The 16,750-nt window shown below is 41.8% G+C and overlaps 1 protein-coding gene across 32 annotated transcripts in view; it reads left to right on the top strand.

The window, feature by feature from the left end:
- Positions 1–16,750, top strand: part of ZMIZ1 (zinc finger MIZ-type containing 1) — a 335,481-nt gene that overhangs the window by 276,029 nt on the left and 42,702 nt on the right. For 31 of the 32 annotated variants that reach the window (XM_085583388.1, XM_085583392.1, XM_085583390.1 and 28 more), the window contains one exon: positions 7,801–7,945. In XM_085583388.1, the coding sequence (XP_085439514.1) occupies positions 7,801–7,945 (145 nt within the window). Of the gene's footprint in view, positions 1–7,800; positions 7,946–14,910; positions 15,473–16,750 lie in introns of those variants that run through there. The other variant, XM_085583400.1, reaches the window with a different exon arrangement.

Below are 16,750 nucleotides of genomic sequence, written 5' to 3'. Positions count from 1 at the left end.
GTTCCAGCTCTTGTTAAATTATCTGTTGGGTTTTTTCCTAGCACTTTTAGGTGTTAGTGATGGTGTTTGCTCAGGAGTTGTTTACGGTAGTAATTGGAGGACTGAGGATGGATTAAATGAAACTGAGCCTCTCACCTGTAGGTCACTGCTTTGTCTGTACACAAAGATGGGTTCAAGTGTGTCAGTCCCATTTTTCAGGTGTCTGGATTATGTATTAAATCTGTTGATGACTAGAACTGGTATTACAAAACAGAAGTGTACAGCAGTAATGAAAGATGCTGTTGTTTGAAGTCTAAGCAGTGAAACCAACAATTGGATGAGTAAGAAAACAAGCAGTCTAATGCTATTGGAGTGCATTTCCTCGAAAAGACTTATCCAAGATTCACTTGCTGGTAGCCTTTCACCAGTATTGTCTTCTCTTTATGTAATGGGCTGTGCTTTCAGATGTAGCAGCTTGGGCAGAGCTAAGCCTAAATGAGATGTTTACATATTTTATCTGGATCTGTACAGAGTGTTTTGTGCTTGCCAAATTGAGCCATTGTTGCTATGTTTTGTAATGTATTACTTCAAAGTTAATGTAGTGAATCTGGTAAGATCCTCTGCCAAGTTTTGGCAAGTGTAGAAGGAAATGAGGGAATCCCAGTTCCACTGAAAGCATGAGGTGAGGATAGCAGTATTCAAATCTGTATCTCCAGCATGTACTATTCCAGTTGGCAAGAGCCTTTGGGGAAGCCTACATATATATGTGTCTTGAGAGGTATTTGTGAAGAATTGAAGATATGCCAAGGCAAGCTGGACCCATATTCAAGACCAGTCAGTCTTTGTACATGGTGTCAGTCTCATGCAGCAGTACTGAAATCACATGCTGAGTAACTCTCAGGTTTGCAGTAAGGGTTTTATTGAATAAAATCTCTGTTAATTAATGTGATACTACATTCAGTTTAATTAGGCATTCCCTTCATCTATTTTCCTACAAACCTGCATGATTTTTTGTTTTTCAATTGTGATACATAATTGCATTATAGATCCTACTGAGGCAAAGCTGTATATTTCTGCAGGACACAGCTATAGCTATCGTGTAATGAAGGAGGCATTCTTGATAAAAGGCATTACTTGGATATTATGGTTAGAAATGTGTATCATGCCTTGTTCCACAGTGTTGAATTGTGGCTGTCAACTTTGTGTTCCTGTTATCATTAGCAGGGTAGTTCATGCCTCCCAAAAGAGGATCTGAGCCAGCTGCCCCTTTGCTCTGCTGGGGAATTCAGTTCCATGCAGTTTGTTGTGCAGTTGCTGGGATGAGGACTTTTTAAATCTGTGTGCCTTTGGAGGGGGCTATCCTCCCTACAGGGAGCAGGTTTGTGCTGGCACTTTATCGATAAAATCAGTCCATTTCATCCAACTTACTTGGACTTCTAAGCTAACACCACTGATTTCGCCTGATAGAGAAGAGCAGTCACAATCCTCAGGTGCTCCAGAAAAGCAGTCTGTTGGGGTGCAAACCTCCTGAGATGAGGTGGCAGCAAACACCTGGGAGTAAGCACTGTCTCTGTGCCTGGGCTGCTGTGTGCAAAGTGGGCATCTGCTGGCAGCAGGAGAGATAGGCCTGGGAGGAGGGAAGGACTCCCTGAGATTGGCTTTGAGTCCATGTTGAACAGCAGACTGCTGAGAAATTAGTACTTTTGCTTTGTAATTGGCTTTGTATATAAGCTTTTAGTGCTGTCAGTGTTGAGGCAGACACTGAGCAGGAGTTCATGTCATGACAGGGTAGGGCTGGTCTGTGGCAGGGCCAGGCCATGGAGCAATGCCTTGGGAGAACTGCAGAGGAGGGACAAACACAAATCTCTGCTATGGACTGTTACATCCCAGGTTTGTGTCCCTGCTTTGCTGCCGTGACCGACTGTCCCACAGGTGAGCCGGCCATTGCCAAGCTCTGTTGGGGTCTGTGAGGAGGAGAGCTGCAGAAAAATCAGTCCTTGAAATAGTCTGACATGAGTGGTTTCTCCCTCTCTCAATTTCCTAGTTTTTTAAAAGCAAAATGGCCTTTAAAACACATGGAAAACCTCTGATTTCCAGTTTCACAAAATTGCAAAGATTCCATCCTTTTAATGCAATTGACCTTATTTTTCCTAATACTGTCAGCATATTCAGCTTTACATAGTTAACATTTTCAGTAGATTTTTCCAAACGTGATATAGTCTCCATTTTCTATATAGAAAAAATAACTTCTCTAAATAACCAACACAATAGTTATTTCCACTTCTCTAATTCACACCTCATTGCTACTTTCCTTTCCTCCCCACCAAATTACCTCACCGGATGCTTTATAAAAACTGTATTTAGATTACAGTCTGTAGAGGAGAGAGCAGAAAGCATTTGGTAGCTCTGTATTCTACTTATCTGAAATTCTCCATGTAAAAAAATACAAACTTGTTTCTAAAAGCAATATAAAATTAATGGATATGATTGGTGAAAAATTATGTATTTTCTTACTTATGCTGTAAATATATTTTCAGCCAAATGCATTTCCTTCTGAGACATGAAACCAATCTAGTGAGGTGGTGCTGAACAGATAGTCCTCCAAATCAAACTCCTCCTTTTTCCTAATATTTTCATTGCAGCGAATAAGAAATACGGATCTGCCAGTCTGCCTATTGAACTATCTACTGCAGCTTAACTGCAGCAAGGAAGCAGTAATCCTATTGTGCTCTTCCAGCAGTCTCCCGGGAAGCAGAAGGCATTGAAATTACTGAGCTGTTGTCCTATCCCCTCCTCACCTGCCTTTGTGGCTGTAAATACAGTGTCTGCCTGTAAATAACAGTTTGCTGCACCTTTAAGCATGTTCCCTAACAAGAGGCAGCGATTTACTGAGGTGATAAGCTGTAACTAATACTAGGGTATCATAATGGGTAAATAGATTAGCGCTGTGCTTCTCTGTATTTTGCTTTCTAGGGAGCTGCAGCTCCTGCACTCGGAGGTGCTTCCTGAGGCACTTTGCAGTGCCAGATTGCGGCTCCCAGGGCCGGGCTGGGTGCAGCTGGTGAACTGCAGCAGTGCCTCTGTGGGGTAGCACTGACTGCACACCCTGGTTTCTTGATGTTTTCTGGTCCCTGGCCCAAAAAGGGTTATAATGGGCTGTACCACTCTTCTGTGCTATGGCTATAAAATGACATTTGACCTGCTTTATCACCATCCATTATGTAATATTTACAGGTATGCCAGCATCATTTGTTGTCAAGAAGTATTAAGTGGGGCAAGCAGCCTGGGTATGATCTGTGGCTTCACCCAGCTCAAGCTCCTTGATTTTCCAAATGGAAGGGCCCCAGCACTTACAGAGCAGTTGTGATATTGCTGCTGGGTGATGGGCAGTCGTGGCTGTAAGGGATGGAAAGGTGCCATGGAGCAAGCAGTGGAGGCCTTTCTTTCTGTACTGCCTGGCAGGTTTTCGGCACAAAAGGGCCCTTACAGGAAAGGAACGGTACCAGGGGATGTGGCCGGTCCTAATAATTGTGTCGCAAATCTTGTGATATTTGGCATGTTCTTAAAGACTTGGCTCCTAGAGGCAAGGGATTAAATAACAATTGCCTCCTTTCTCTTTCAAGCAAGGCTTAGCTCTGTGGTTGCAGAGAAATGCTTAAAATGTGACTTGGGCTGACTGGGGGGAAAAAAACTGCTTTCCAGCCTTCTTTCCCCTCCTTGTCCCCAGGATCCCAATGTGGATACGTTACCATGTCTTATGATATTTTTCAATGAAAGAATTTAAAACTCTTGGACACATCTAGAAAGACTTAAAATGTTGCCAACTTTGGGTGCGTGGGAGTATTTATGAGTATTTTAAGGAGAGGTCAGTCACATTCTGTGCTGAGACACTCTTGCGATGTCTGGTCCTCTTCACAGAATAGAAAAACAAAAATGGGACTGGGTAGCAGCAAGTTGAGTATCTCTGAACCGATTTTTTTCTCTTGCATCCTTAGGGAAACCCCTTGGGCTAGTTGTAATTGAAATTTCTCTTATTTTTAAATCTGTATTTTTGCTTTTCACAAATGTGAAAGCTGAGGCTGCTCATATCTGTGTTGGTTTCTTAACGCAGTTGTCATTAGCAAATCGGTATTGATTTATTCCTATGGAAATAGATCAGTGAAATGCAATCCCATTAAGAATGATACAGGTTTTGCAGATGGAGAAAAGTAGGTCAAATATTGCACCAATCATCCCAGAGAATGTCCCTTTAAGCCAAATAAATGTGTGAATACACTTAAACTGTCAGTATGTTATTTGATTGCTGTTACTCTGTATCTTTTTGCATGAGCTAGCAGAGCCCTCTATGACTGAACAGGGATTGAAAGAGAATGTCAATTTTGGTGTATTGACCAGGTTGTATTTTACACCTGGGCTGTGTAGAGGGTTTATTGGGGGCTGTGTGCATGTGTAAGGATTCTTCCTTTCCTCTCATTGCAACAGTTGAGTTCAACTTAAGCAGGAATGACACATCATTGTATGCAGGGGACATTTTAGCAATGCAGCAGAGGAACAGGATTTAAATCTGATCATTAAACTGCCGCAGCAAGGGGCTGCGAGAGACGGTGTGGATGGTCCATCTGCAAAATCTGTGCTCCTGTTGTACAAGGAGGAGGGGCGGAGGGGGAGGAAAAGCAGCTGCTTGGCTGTGCTATGAGAGGGTGAGACTGACTGTTGGCACCATCTGTAGCTGTCCTTTGTGCTTGCTGCTTTATCTGTTCATTATAGTATGATACTGAAATTCTCGTGCTTTGAGTGTAAATGAGTTGAGATACGCCTAATACTGTCAGCATAAAAAGCAGTAACTAAGTACACTAAAGATGAATAGTGTAATCTGTAAATTCATTTTGAGTTTGTTTTATCTTGCTTGGATAGCCCAGGAAGTGATGTTCTCCAGAAGCCAGCTGTACCAGATGTGTGTTGGCAGGATATACGTTCCTCTTACCGAGCAAAGCAGCAGAGGTGGATGGGGCAGGAGAGATGGGAGGCTGCCCTGTGTGTTCCAGCAGAAGGGAGCAGACTCCATTAGAGGGAGGACAGAGCAGGTCACTGGTAACTCCTAAGGTGGCTACAAACAGCTTTGTTTTCATTCCATGTACAAGTGCCAACACAGGGAAGAGAGTGATTATTATACATGGTACATGAGTTGAAATGTCCCGAGGGAGGAAAGGTTGAACCATAACGAGTGCTGTGATAGGGATGAGTAAATTTGCTATATTTTTTTAGCTGTAGTCTCTTAGTTTCTAAAAACATGAGTCCTCTCCAGATAACCTGTAGAATAAAACCATCCAGCTTATCTTGAGGACCTCTTTGTTCTTTGATGGTTTACACTTCACCCTTTATAAATCTGTGTACTGGATATTGGTAATAATAACAACACATTAAGATGTTTTCTTATCTTCACTTCACCAAAGCAATGCTCTCATTGGCATAGTCTTTTTCCAGGAGTTACGCTGCTTTTTTTCCCAAGCAGGTTTGGCTTTTATTTGCAGATTCATGCCCTCAGATCCATTGGGTTGTTGCTTTTTATCTTACTTGTCAAGTGCACATAGGTGTGCAGAAGGAGCAACTCCCTTCTCCCATCATAGCCTCGTCTAAGATGGATGATTCTGTAGTAATTACACTCGGCTGTGGAAGTGCTCAGCATCCACTATTACTCATCCACTATTACTCCGTGATGGCTGCGTTAAGTGTTCAGCAGAACACTTTGTTCTTGTTTCCCAGCTCAAGTGGCTGTGGGCAAGGGAAGAAACCCTGTGAGGCAGGAATTTGTATCTCCAGGCGGCTGGAAAGGGGGAGGGGGGCCTTTGTCACTGGCACATTAGTAATGGTATGCCAGGGATAAAAGGTGAGTATAATTTGATCAAATGCTTGTTGACAGATTCCTTGGCTAATAGAGAAGCAGCTTAGACTGACACTCGTTGCTGGAACGTTTCACAGAGCTTGAGGGAATGCTTTTTGTAGGCTCCGTGTGAGGCTGACAGTTTCCAAGTGACCATATTTAGTTGCATAAAGAAGCGATGTCCCCCTTTTGTCACAGCAGAGCTCTAAAATGCCTCCCTAAACACAGCTCTTGACCTTCTGCTTGATAAATGCAATAAAATTGCTACCTCTTCTTTGTCCAAATGCAATAAAATTGCTACCCCTTCTTTGTGTATATGTGTGATTAATTCACAGCAATGGCCCAGGCGATAAATATTTTCCTTGTGTAGCCATTTAACTTGAGAAAATCCAGTTGCTTCTTGTACTGAAAAAACATACTTGAGTGTGTTTTTGGTAAAGCAAGTTCCTTGTTCTGCCCCACAAATATGACTTTACAATTGGAATTTGGAATTTGTTCTATGTTAACCATACATGTGAGTAGCTACTGGGAAAAGAAGATGGTGTACCCTGAAATGATAGTTAGCTACTGCTTATGATTGTTATTTGATGAAAAGAAAACCATTAGAAAATTAAGACATGAAAACAGGAGCCTCAATTTTATAGGATTCTGTACTTGTCTCTTTTAAATGCACAAGCCTGAAATTACATCTAGAGTTCATACTGCCCTAAACCTCTATGGCATCTTGAGTTTTCAGTAGTCTTTTGGTTCTCACCCACCCATATAATCCATTGATTTGTGTTCAGTTTGCAGCACCTCGGGAAGGCACTTAGTTAAAAATTAAACATGAAGCATTTTTTTGTTCAATGGGTTTTTGTAAAGCACCCTTTAAAGAAGAAAAAAGCCCAAACACTTGCACTTGAGAAGTTGATTTCTTTCCACTGCAGGATTTTTCAATTAGTCTGCACTTTGTTCCAGTTAAACTCCTCACTGTGTTCTCATACCTGGCTGACTTTTTACCAGAGTCACTTCTGATGCTGGAATCAAACAGGCAGCTTTGAGGCTCGGGTGGGTGTTGCTGGAGGCTTTGGTCGGGTGCCTTGGCTGGGTGCACTCATGGGAGCCAGGTTTCACTTGCAGTCACTTTCTGGGCACTACTACAGAGTAGGTAGTTTCTATAACAGGGCCTGGTCTCTCTGAGTGTGGGTGCATTAGGGAGAGGTCACATTTTCAGGAATAATGACCCCTTTCATGTCTTTAGAAGGAGTTGCAAGCTCTTCTTCCCTCTAAGAAATCTCTGCGTCTTCATAGTTCATAAGCATAATTTTCCTGTAAGCACAGAATTACCCTCATTGACTACAAGATTAGGCACATAATGGAAATACACATTTAGGGGTTGTGCTGGGTCAGATATAGATTTAAGTGCCTGACTTTGCATCCATACATCATTCTCCTGTTTATCTATTCAAGACTGGTAGCTCATAGCAGTTTTGGAAATTAATTTGTGCACATGGGTTTGTCTCCAATTAATCTTATGAACAAAATCAGCTGAACAGAAAAGAGATATTTTCTCTTTGCTCCCCTCTGTAAATGATGTCTTCTCTATGTTTTTGTTGTGTTTCTGTTAGTGTGAATTGAATTATTCTGCATCTGACGTGTAACAACTATCCCATGTCCTTTTGCTTCATCCATTCTTCATCTCTGTGGTGCTTGAACAAGTTCTCTTTTGCCTCCTGGGCTATGCAGAATGTTTGTAACTTGGGTAAAAATGTTCTAATGATAATGTAGGGCAATTCCAGATGCAGTTTGATAGGATAAAAGTGTGAGTGGTGGTTCATGGGCAAGCTTTGCACTCATGCTGTTTGTCTAGCTCGTGACTCCTGTTACAGTGGCTTGCACTCGCACTGGGCTTTGCTGGTTCCTCACATGTGTGCTCACTGTCATTTCTTCTGTTTGCACAGCACTGCTTTCATCGTGGTGTGAGGAGCTGGGACGGCTCCTGCTGCTTCGCCACCAGAAAAGCCGGCAGAACGATCCTCCCGGGAAGCTCCCCATGCAACCCCCCATGAACTCTATGAGCTCCATGAAACCCACCCTCTCTCACAGGTGAGTCTGGGCCCAGCCCAGCAGTGCAGGCTGGCAGCGTGTGTGTGGCAGATTTGCCCCTTGAAATGCTTGTCACCACTGCTGGGGGGAGCGATGCTGTTTCATGCACTGCTCAGCACTATGGACAGCAGGGTATCTGTAATTACAGCAAGCACCAGGAAACTCAGATTTTCTCTTTGCTGTTGCCCTGTGCATAGTGAAGTGACACTTCCATCTTCAAATCTGTGCTCAGATCAAGTGGGTGTGCTTTCAAGCTTCAAGTTATGCCCTAGAGATAAGCTTGTACATCGTGTCTCTCATCAGACACTTGCCTGATGTTTATTTAAATACAGCTGGCTTTTCTTGACATTGAAAACATTTCACTGATGTTCTGTGTTTTAACCATCATTGGAAATATATTGCATGCAAAGCAGTTGTACTATGGGTGTAACCATGGATCAGAGGATATCCTGTACAGTCTTATATCAGGTGAGGATCACACAGCACTTGTGTTAATTCAGAGAAAACATGGACATTCTGTAAGAAGATGATGTGAAGCTTTTGATTACCAAATTATGTAGAGGAGCGCTATTTGTATTTCTTGTCTGCACAACCTAGGTCAAAGCAAAACCTGGAGATAAAGTGTAGACAGGATTGAGCATTCATTCTGTGCTTTATGTTTCTGGGAGATTTTTCGAAGGCTTTCTTTGCCTCAGCATCACATTAAAGAAATCACAAATACAATACATTTGTTTTAGTGTAGAGCTTTTTTGTTAGTAAAGGACTATGAGAGTGTAATGAGTCTAAATTCCTTGTACCTAAGTTCTGTGATAGCCTAACTAACTTGAACTTTTTGTGTTAGAACAGAACTTAGGGGACATCTTTGTACCAGTGCATTTGCATATGCAAATTTGTCTGAAAGCAACTTTTGGGGTTTGGGTTGGATAGTTTTTCATTATTTTTGTTGCATTTTTGGGAAAACCATGCAATAACTATGCATTTTATTTTAGCCCTTGAGAATAAATAAAGTCCTTTTTTTTGAAAAGGAAATAAAGTCCTTTTTTTAAAAGTAATTATATAATTTCTGGCTTTTCAGAGTACCCAGATTTACTCTTTTTTAGTTGCTTGTGAAGTGACTGTTTGTAAACACACTCAACAACAAAAAAAAATAAAAACTAAAAAACCAAAGAAAACTTAATGTTTTAAAAGAATTTTACACTTGGGAGAAGCTTTTCAGAAGACAAAGTGGAATTAGTAGCCAGTCTGCAGAGAATGTGGTGCAGTGTATGTGCTCTCTTAGGTGTAGTTTTGTAGTTTTTAGATGCCTGATTCTCATTTGACCTTTTAGCCTCTGTTCTCTAGAGTCTATAAAGTAAGACTATCTCACAGGGGCTGTGTACTACATTACTAGATAATAGATAAGATAGGCACAACTCACTTCTTTCGTGGCAATTTTCCCCTGAAATCGTCACATGTCAAAAAAGAAATACTTTCTTCTAGAAAACCTAAATACCAGCATTTCCAGCAATATTGAGTCATCCAATATTCTGCCTGTAGTAGAGGAGCCTGCTCAGTATTAGGCAGTTCCTGCATATTTCTCCTGAGTATTGGCTTTGAAATGCTCTACTGGGGAAGACACTGGGAGCGATTTCTAAATTACTGCTCTTTACCTATGAGATACCCCTCTAGAAAAAGAATTTCTGTGGCATAATTTCTTATATACAATAGCTGCAGCAAGCACTTTGGGATTTGGAATACTTGCATCACTGCTTTGGCGTGTGCTGTTGTCTGTAATTTAACTGTAACTGCTCAAAATCTCTCAGGTGGTACATTAGAATGAGACATCCCGTGGCTCTCCAACTTCTTTTTCCACCTGGAACTGTTTATTTTCATGCATGCTTTGTAATCAGTCTATAAAACAGTGTTGAAGTATGGGGTGAAGAAGAATTGAGTTTTCTATTTGTTTTAATTAAACAAAAGATGAAAAGCCATTAAGTACGGTATTAACTACAATCAGTGATGAAGCTGTTGATGAAGCACCATTTGTATTTGCATTAGATTACATTTGGGTCAAAAGCTCAGTATTAAAGTTCACAGTATCTTATCTGGAATCCTCAAGACTTTTCTGTTAATTCAAACAAACAAAAAAAAGTATGCTATGTATTTCCTGGAACAATTAATGTAGCCAGCTACTTTAGGTTTTGTAAAAGAACTAGATATTAAATTAGAACAACCAAGAGCATATGCAAGAACCTTACTTAACAAAGGCATTGTAAGATATATGTGAGCTGCTGGTTGTCATTAGACATACAATTAAATCCTTCCCCATCATCAGATGATCTTGAGTACTCCACAAAGAGCTTTTTCTGCTGCTCCTTTTGCAAGCAACAAAATTTGCTAGCTCTAGTCAGGGGACTAGAATTGTGATGTAGCTGGCACTACAGAAACACAGCTGCTTAGTCTCAAAGTTGAAACAGGGCTCAGCTATTTAAAATAAATTGTGACTCAATAATGTATCACAGGACTCTAAATCTAAGTATTCATATTTAATAAACTATGGGCACTTACACTGGAAGTAATTCAGGTCTGGCCTGTTTTTAAGGACAATCTTTGATTTTTAAAAGTTAATTGAGCTATGAGAAAAAACTGAAGTAGACTGATCAAGGAGGGCTTTCACAGTGTTACTGTTGGTTAAATGCATTTATAGAGAGTAGAATGTAAGCCATAAAAAGAGCTACAGAAATGCAATAAATGCTTTCAGAGTAGGGATTATATTGTGCTAATTCCTTTCTAAATTTAGTTTTTCATTAACAGAATAATCAAGTGTTACATATAGAAAAAAATTCAGCTAAATACCTACTGTATAATGTAGGGCAGTTGGTTGGATTGCAAACTCCTGTGTTTTGTGAACAGAATGAGCACTGGGTTGTCAAAAAAAAACCTCCCAATCTTAGGGGATTTTCAAGTCTTTGCACTCTTTTGCTGACGCTCAAACTTGAATGTGAGATTTTATTTTTGCCTTAGACCTTCTTATTGATTCATGTGAGTAAACTTTACTCCTGTATTGAAGGACCAGTGACTCCTGTATTGAAGGACCTATCCACCACCTTAATCGTGTATAACTTGTAATTAAGATCCTATTTAATGGATTTATGGGGATCTTAAGGAGAGCCATTAGTCTTTGAGCTAGCCCTTCTGCACAGGAGTGAAATTTCATGCTTTCCAGCTTGCATGGTAATTATTTTTGTGTTGTGGTTTTCCAATCTGACAAACTGCCTGAAATAACAGATACTACTCAAGGTGGCTGATTTTTTAATTAATTTAGGGTCTTTGGGAAACACTGCTATATAAGTACAAATGATTGTCATTATACACCTTCCAATGCTTTGATGAAGTTCCTACTTTACACTTTATTGCATTAAGTGGTGGACCTCTACATGTGCATCAAATTGAATCTTGGTTGAAATGGGTACAGTTCCAATCAATCCCAGCAGGAATTGCACCCTAGTTCATTTTCAGGTCAGTCTGACTCAGGCAAGCTCTGGGGGGCTTCTCATTTCTTGCACAGCTTGTAATAATGCTTATTTGTCAACAAAACCACCTAGAAATGGACAGCTGTTAGTTGCAGTTTAGTGTGTTGTCATGAGCATCTGTGGAGTTCTTACTGCCTTCACTCTTGCTCCAGATTTTGGTCTCATGTATTAATTGCCAGCTGTTTCACAGTTAGTGACCAATGGGTGGTAATGCCTCTATAGGGCAGTCATTCTTGATGAAAAATATGAAGATAATATTATTTTTATCACAAATTACTTAGTGCTAAAGGTTTAGAGAAAATTGAACAGTAGATGAAATGAAACATTAATTCAATCATACAGTAGATGTGTTATTTATTACCGTTAATGTTTTATGTTCAGGCAATCATAAATACTTTTAGTGGCTAGACTTGTTTTAAAGAGTCTTTGCTTTTGATTCTCGTTTTGTCCTTTTTTTCTTCCAATTTAAACCTGACTAAGAGTTCAACTTTCAAACTTTCATAGGAGCTCTTGGAAAAGAATGGTAATTCTAACTAAATTTTTACGGAGTGGTAAGGACTGGCTCTTGGATCATTAGCAATCAGGAGTGAACTGGTTATAACATATTAGTTAGTACAAACAGTGTCAGAAATTCTGTAAAAGCTGCTATCTTTTTAATTTTGTGTCATAGGCTGCTTTGACCAACAGTGATAGTTCAAAAATGTCTGGATGAGGTCAGGTGCCACATATAGACTTTTATGAAGCCATTATGTCCTGTGGCTCTGATATTCAGGGAAAAACTTTGCAAAAGAATTTATACCTCTTGAGGTAAAAGATAAAATTGTTTCACAGCCTTTTCATCTTTCTGGTTGTGGAGTTGTGAAATAAATATAATTAGGGAGTGAACAGATGGTAAATCCTAATATAAAAGAATATAATCTACCCAGTAAAGAAACCTGTATTACTTCTGATTCTGCAAAAGTAGCTTTGCTGTTTTTTCTGTTTTCCTTTCTGTCAAGAAATATTAATATTTTCCACAAGGAGAGAATAGGGAAGAATTCAGAATCAAGAAATGTTTCTGCAGAAGTGCCATTTCTTAAAAAAACCCAGAAAATGTCTTCAGTATAGTCTGCTTATCCTCTAAGCATTCCAAAGCTAAAACTAATTACTAATTGCTCCAAAGTATTGTCCCAAGTGTTGTTTGTCCATCTCATCATTTAAGTGAAACACTTAATGGGGAGGAGGTGGAAGAAAACTTTGAGCCTGTTGAAACTAAAAGAAAATTATGAGTACCTTCTCCTTGAAAACTGGTAAGTGTATAACCATACAACCATTAGCTGTTAATAATTAAATATGGATTATTTTAATGTGAAAAATCTGCATTTCCTCTTAGATAAGTTTGTGGTCAGTTCTTGTGGTAACAGGAAACAATAAAGGGAACTTGTTTTCAAATATGTATTCTTTACATGCTTGGTAAAATGTATAGGATAAGGATCATCTTTTCGTGTGTATACAGTGCCTTGCACAGATGTGAAAACAGATCTTCTCTATTAATTGATGAGTCAATGTGAATGCTGTTGTAATAAAACTAATATGTAGCAGGACTATTGTAATTCAGTGGGGTTTTTTTTTCTGATAAGTATGTCTAAGTGGCTATATACTTTCTTTTCCCTGTAGATGTTGTTGACTTATGGTTTTAGTTTGTGATTTTTTTTTAATTATAAAGTGACAGCTGATATTTTTATAAACAAACACTAGACAAATATTATTTAAGGTGTGTCTGCTGAGACAAAATCTGATTTTCTCAAGCTGTCTATGTTAGTTTTTAAAATATAGCAACAGCTTTGAATAGACAGGTATCGTTTTCAGGTTTGGGCCATATTGAACAACTAATTCCTGAAAATGTCTGATCAATTTTGATTTATGTTGAGTGATTATCACAGGAGTATCATGGTTTGCATGAGGTCTGCTCTCAAAAGCAGGTGATAATGTGCTGAGCCTACATGATTTTCCTCTTCAAGCATATTGGAAACGTACCTTCTGTCACTTGTTCTCAATGAAACCAACTGATTTCTGGTGGCAGTAGGGTTAATAATCATTTAACAATGGCAGACTCCTGCTTTTTAACCATTTTGACTGCCAGCACGAAAAGCATGTGGGGACATTGAAAGCTATACTTTGCCTAGCCTTTTGTTGCAAAACTAAATGAAATCATTGGGAGTCTTTTAACTGGATTGAACACCTTTGGATAGGGAACATCAGAAGCAAGTCAGTGCCCTTAAGCCTGCGCAGCATCAGGTCCAGCGGAGCGGTTTAGCAGCGCTTTGCGGGCGCGGAAGGGCTGGGGAGGGCCGGGTTCAGCGCGGGGCGAGTTCGGTGCGAGTAGCTGCTCTCCGGGTACCCGCGCTGTGAGCATCGCGCTCCAGCCTGCCTGCCAGGCGGTGACATGGCTTCTAAGCAGGGAGGGAGCTTACAGTACCCTGACATCAATTACAGCAAATACCCTGTCTTTTTAAACGATTTTTTGATTTTTTTTTTAAATATAATGATCACAGATGTATATTTTGTCTAAGACTTGATGTGTTTCTTGATGCTTTTTCTTTACATGTGTCTGCTATACATTCACTTATATAAAAATCCTCCACAGGATTTCTCTGTAAATAGATTACAAAAGGAGTGAATTCCCGGTGCTCAATTTTGTCAATTGTATTCCTGCTACTCCCGTACACTTGGATTCGCAAATCTCTCATCTCTCAGAATCGCAGTGAGAAGAAAAGGAAATAGTCATTACTGGTTGCAGTGGTGAAGGGCTTTTCTAATGGTTTCCTTAAAAAAAAAAAAAAAAAAAAAAGGCTAGCAATTCAAGCAAAGACCCTCTTGGCTGGTTTTCACTAGATGTGACAACAAAGCCTGCTCGGCAGACAGAGCGCATCAGCAACCTGGGCAGATGGGTCGGTGACATTAATTAGATGCTGGCAGTGCCTTTAGCAGGAATCGGTGGTGTCTCCCCATGAAAAGGCTGTTCGGGGCTAAGGAGCAGTGTGCCAGCCGGGGCACCGTTTTGAATATCCTCGTCTCCACCGGGCTGGGAATGCGGGGAAGCTACTAGAGCCTGTTCGTGCTCTCGGTTCCCACTTAGCGCGTCAGGGGAGATGCGATGTGACTGCTTGCCCGTGTCCCTGTGTCACCAACAGCATTCCCAAGCTGCCCTGACGGGCAGGCAGAGCGCGGAGACGCTTCTCAGACCTGCCCCTCCGCTGTCCCTCCCCGGCCGGGTCACTTGCCCGGGCTGCCCCTGCCCTGCCCTGCCCTGCCCTGCCCTGCCCTGCCCTGCCCGGCCCTGCCCTGCCCTGCCCTGCCCTGCCGCCCGTCCCCGCCCGGGCGCTGCCCCCGGTCCCAGCCCCCGGTCCCAGCCCCGGTCCCAGCCCCGGTCCCAGCCCCCGGTCCCAGCCCCGGTCCCGGTCCGGCCGCTGCCCGCAGGGCTCGGCAGGGCTGTCCCCGCTCCCCGGCACCCCGGAGCCCCCAGCCCGGCTCGCTTCCCGTGAGTTGCGGCGGTGCTGTGCTGCTCCCTCCTCCCTCTCTCCCTCCCTTCCCGCCGTGCCTCTCGAAGAAAGCGGTTTTTTTCTGTTGTCGGGGAGCGTAAATCAGCTTCATCTAAAATCTCGGAAGTGCAAGTCCATCACATCTTCCTCCGAGCCGCCTGCTACACCTTGCGTGAGTCAGACTGCAGAGCTCCCGGTGCCCTTCTCGCTGTGCGGGGCTGCTCGTGTTTCCCCCTGTCTCAGAGGCAAAAGCAGAAGTGGAATCTGCTCACGCTCTCAGCGGTTCCTTCCCCGGTTGTTGTAGCAGTCGCTGACCTCCAGGCACTATGAATAAACAGCAAAGCTGGGAACAAAAGGAGTCTTCTGGCTGCCATTATCTCACATTAACATAGCAGACGCGCTGCGGTGTGAACAATGCGAGTCTCATTCGCCGATAATCAGCGAGTACCCAGGCATTTGGATTACCAAGGCAACAGGCAATGGTAGAATACTGGGTGGGTGTGTTTTTTATTGTAAAGGAGCAGTCGGATATGGAAACCCAGGTATATTGATAAAGCAGAGCAGAAGGAATGCCTGGTGGCAGGGGGGGACTGAGGGCTCGGGGTTGCATTCCGACACACGTGAGATAAATAAGACATGGATGAAGCAGATCTGTGCTGTGAGATGCAATAAAGATTAAACTGCATTTGTCAAGCTGAAAATGATCATAAGATAATTTCAGCATTTTGAAAAAGGTAACAGGTGGCATGTTAATAGCAGGGCTGTTACCGGTGGATTTTGTAACTGTAATCTGGGCTGTAGTAATGCATTGCATGGTCTACTTGTGTGACAATAGATCTGGGTGTGATGGTTTAATCTTTTTTCCTTTTATCAGATGGATGCTGTAGTCCCCGTGCCAGACGATGTAAACCCTTCTGCTTCTTAGAGGCAGGAGTGAGTCTCAGTAGCATTTTTACCTGCATAGGTGTGATCGTTTATTCCACATGGACAGAAATAAGTTATGTTATCTTTGTATCTTTGTGTGTGCACACACATGTGCATGGACATATATGAAATCTGTAGTGAAGCAGAACTGTATGTGCATGCAGGGGAGATGTGGGTTTTTGCAGGTTCAAAAACCTAGGAATTCATCTAATTATTTGGCCTAATGCATTTTTCTAATTGCAGGAGTTAAAATCAGATGCAGTAACTCTTGCTGAGCAGCATGAGACTTGCAGGCATGGCTCTAAGTGATGACACTGAGTGTAGAGTAAGGTGCCAGGAAGCACAGCAGCGAGCGTGTCACAGCCCGATCTGTAGCAACCCAGTGTGAAATGGAAGGCAGCATTCCCGCCTTGTGCAGTCATAAGTCATGCAGGCCTCACAGGCCTTGTCACAGATATAAAGAAAAAGTTAAGGGCTTTCAGCTTCCGGAGGTACTTTGCATCACCTGCTGAACTGCCAGCTCGGTTTTGCTGTCTCAGTCTCCACGCAAACGCCTGTATTGTGCATATATATGCGTGTGTGTTGGCTGCATGAATGGTTATTATAAATGTGTGTGTGGATATTTAAAAGAGCAGAGGCAGAGGGTGATAGCCACCTGCTAGCAGCAGATGCCATCCAAACCACTGAGCTGATAAATGGCTTGTTGCCTTCACCTTTTGACTGCTTCACCTGCATCTGCTCACCTAGAAGGGGTTCAGAGTGCTTCTGTATTCTCATACAGTTTGCCAGAAAACAGCCTCCTTCTTTTTACAGTGAATGGTGAAATTTGCTTTCAGTCTTCCTTTTCA

The sequence above is a fragment of the Lonchura striata genome, chromosome 6 (genome assembly GCF_050655825.1).
Source record: "Lonchura striata isolate lonStrDom1 chromosome 6, ASM5065582v1, whole genome shotgun sequence".
NCBI classification, from domain to species: Eukaryota; Metazoa; Chordata; class Aves; order Passeriformes; family Estrildidae; genus Lonchura; species Lonchura striata.
The sequence above is the reverse complement of the archived record's forward strand: the minus strand, read 5'-3'. Positions and strand labels throughout refer to the sequence as shown.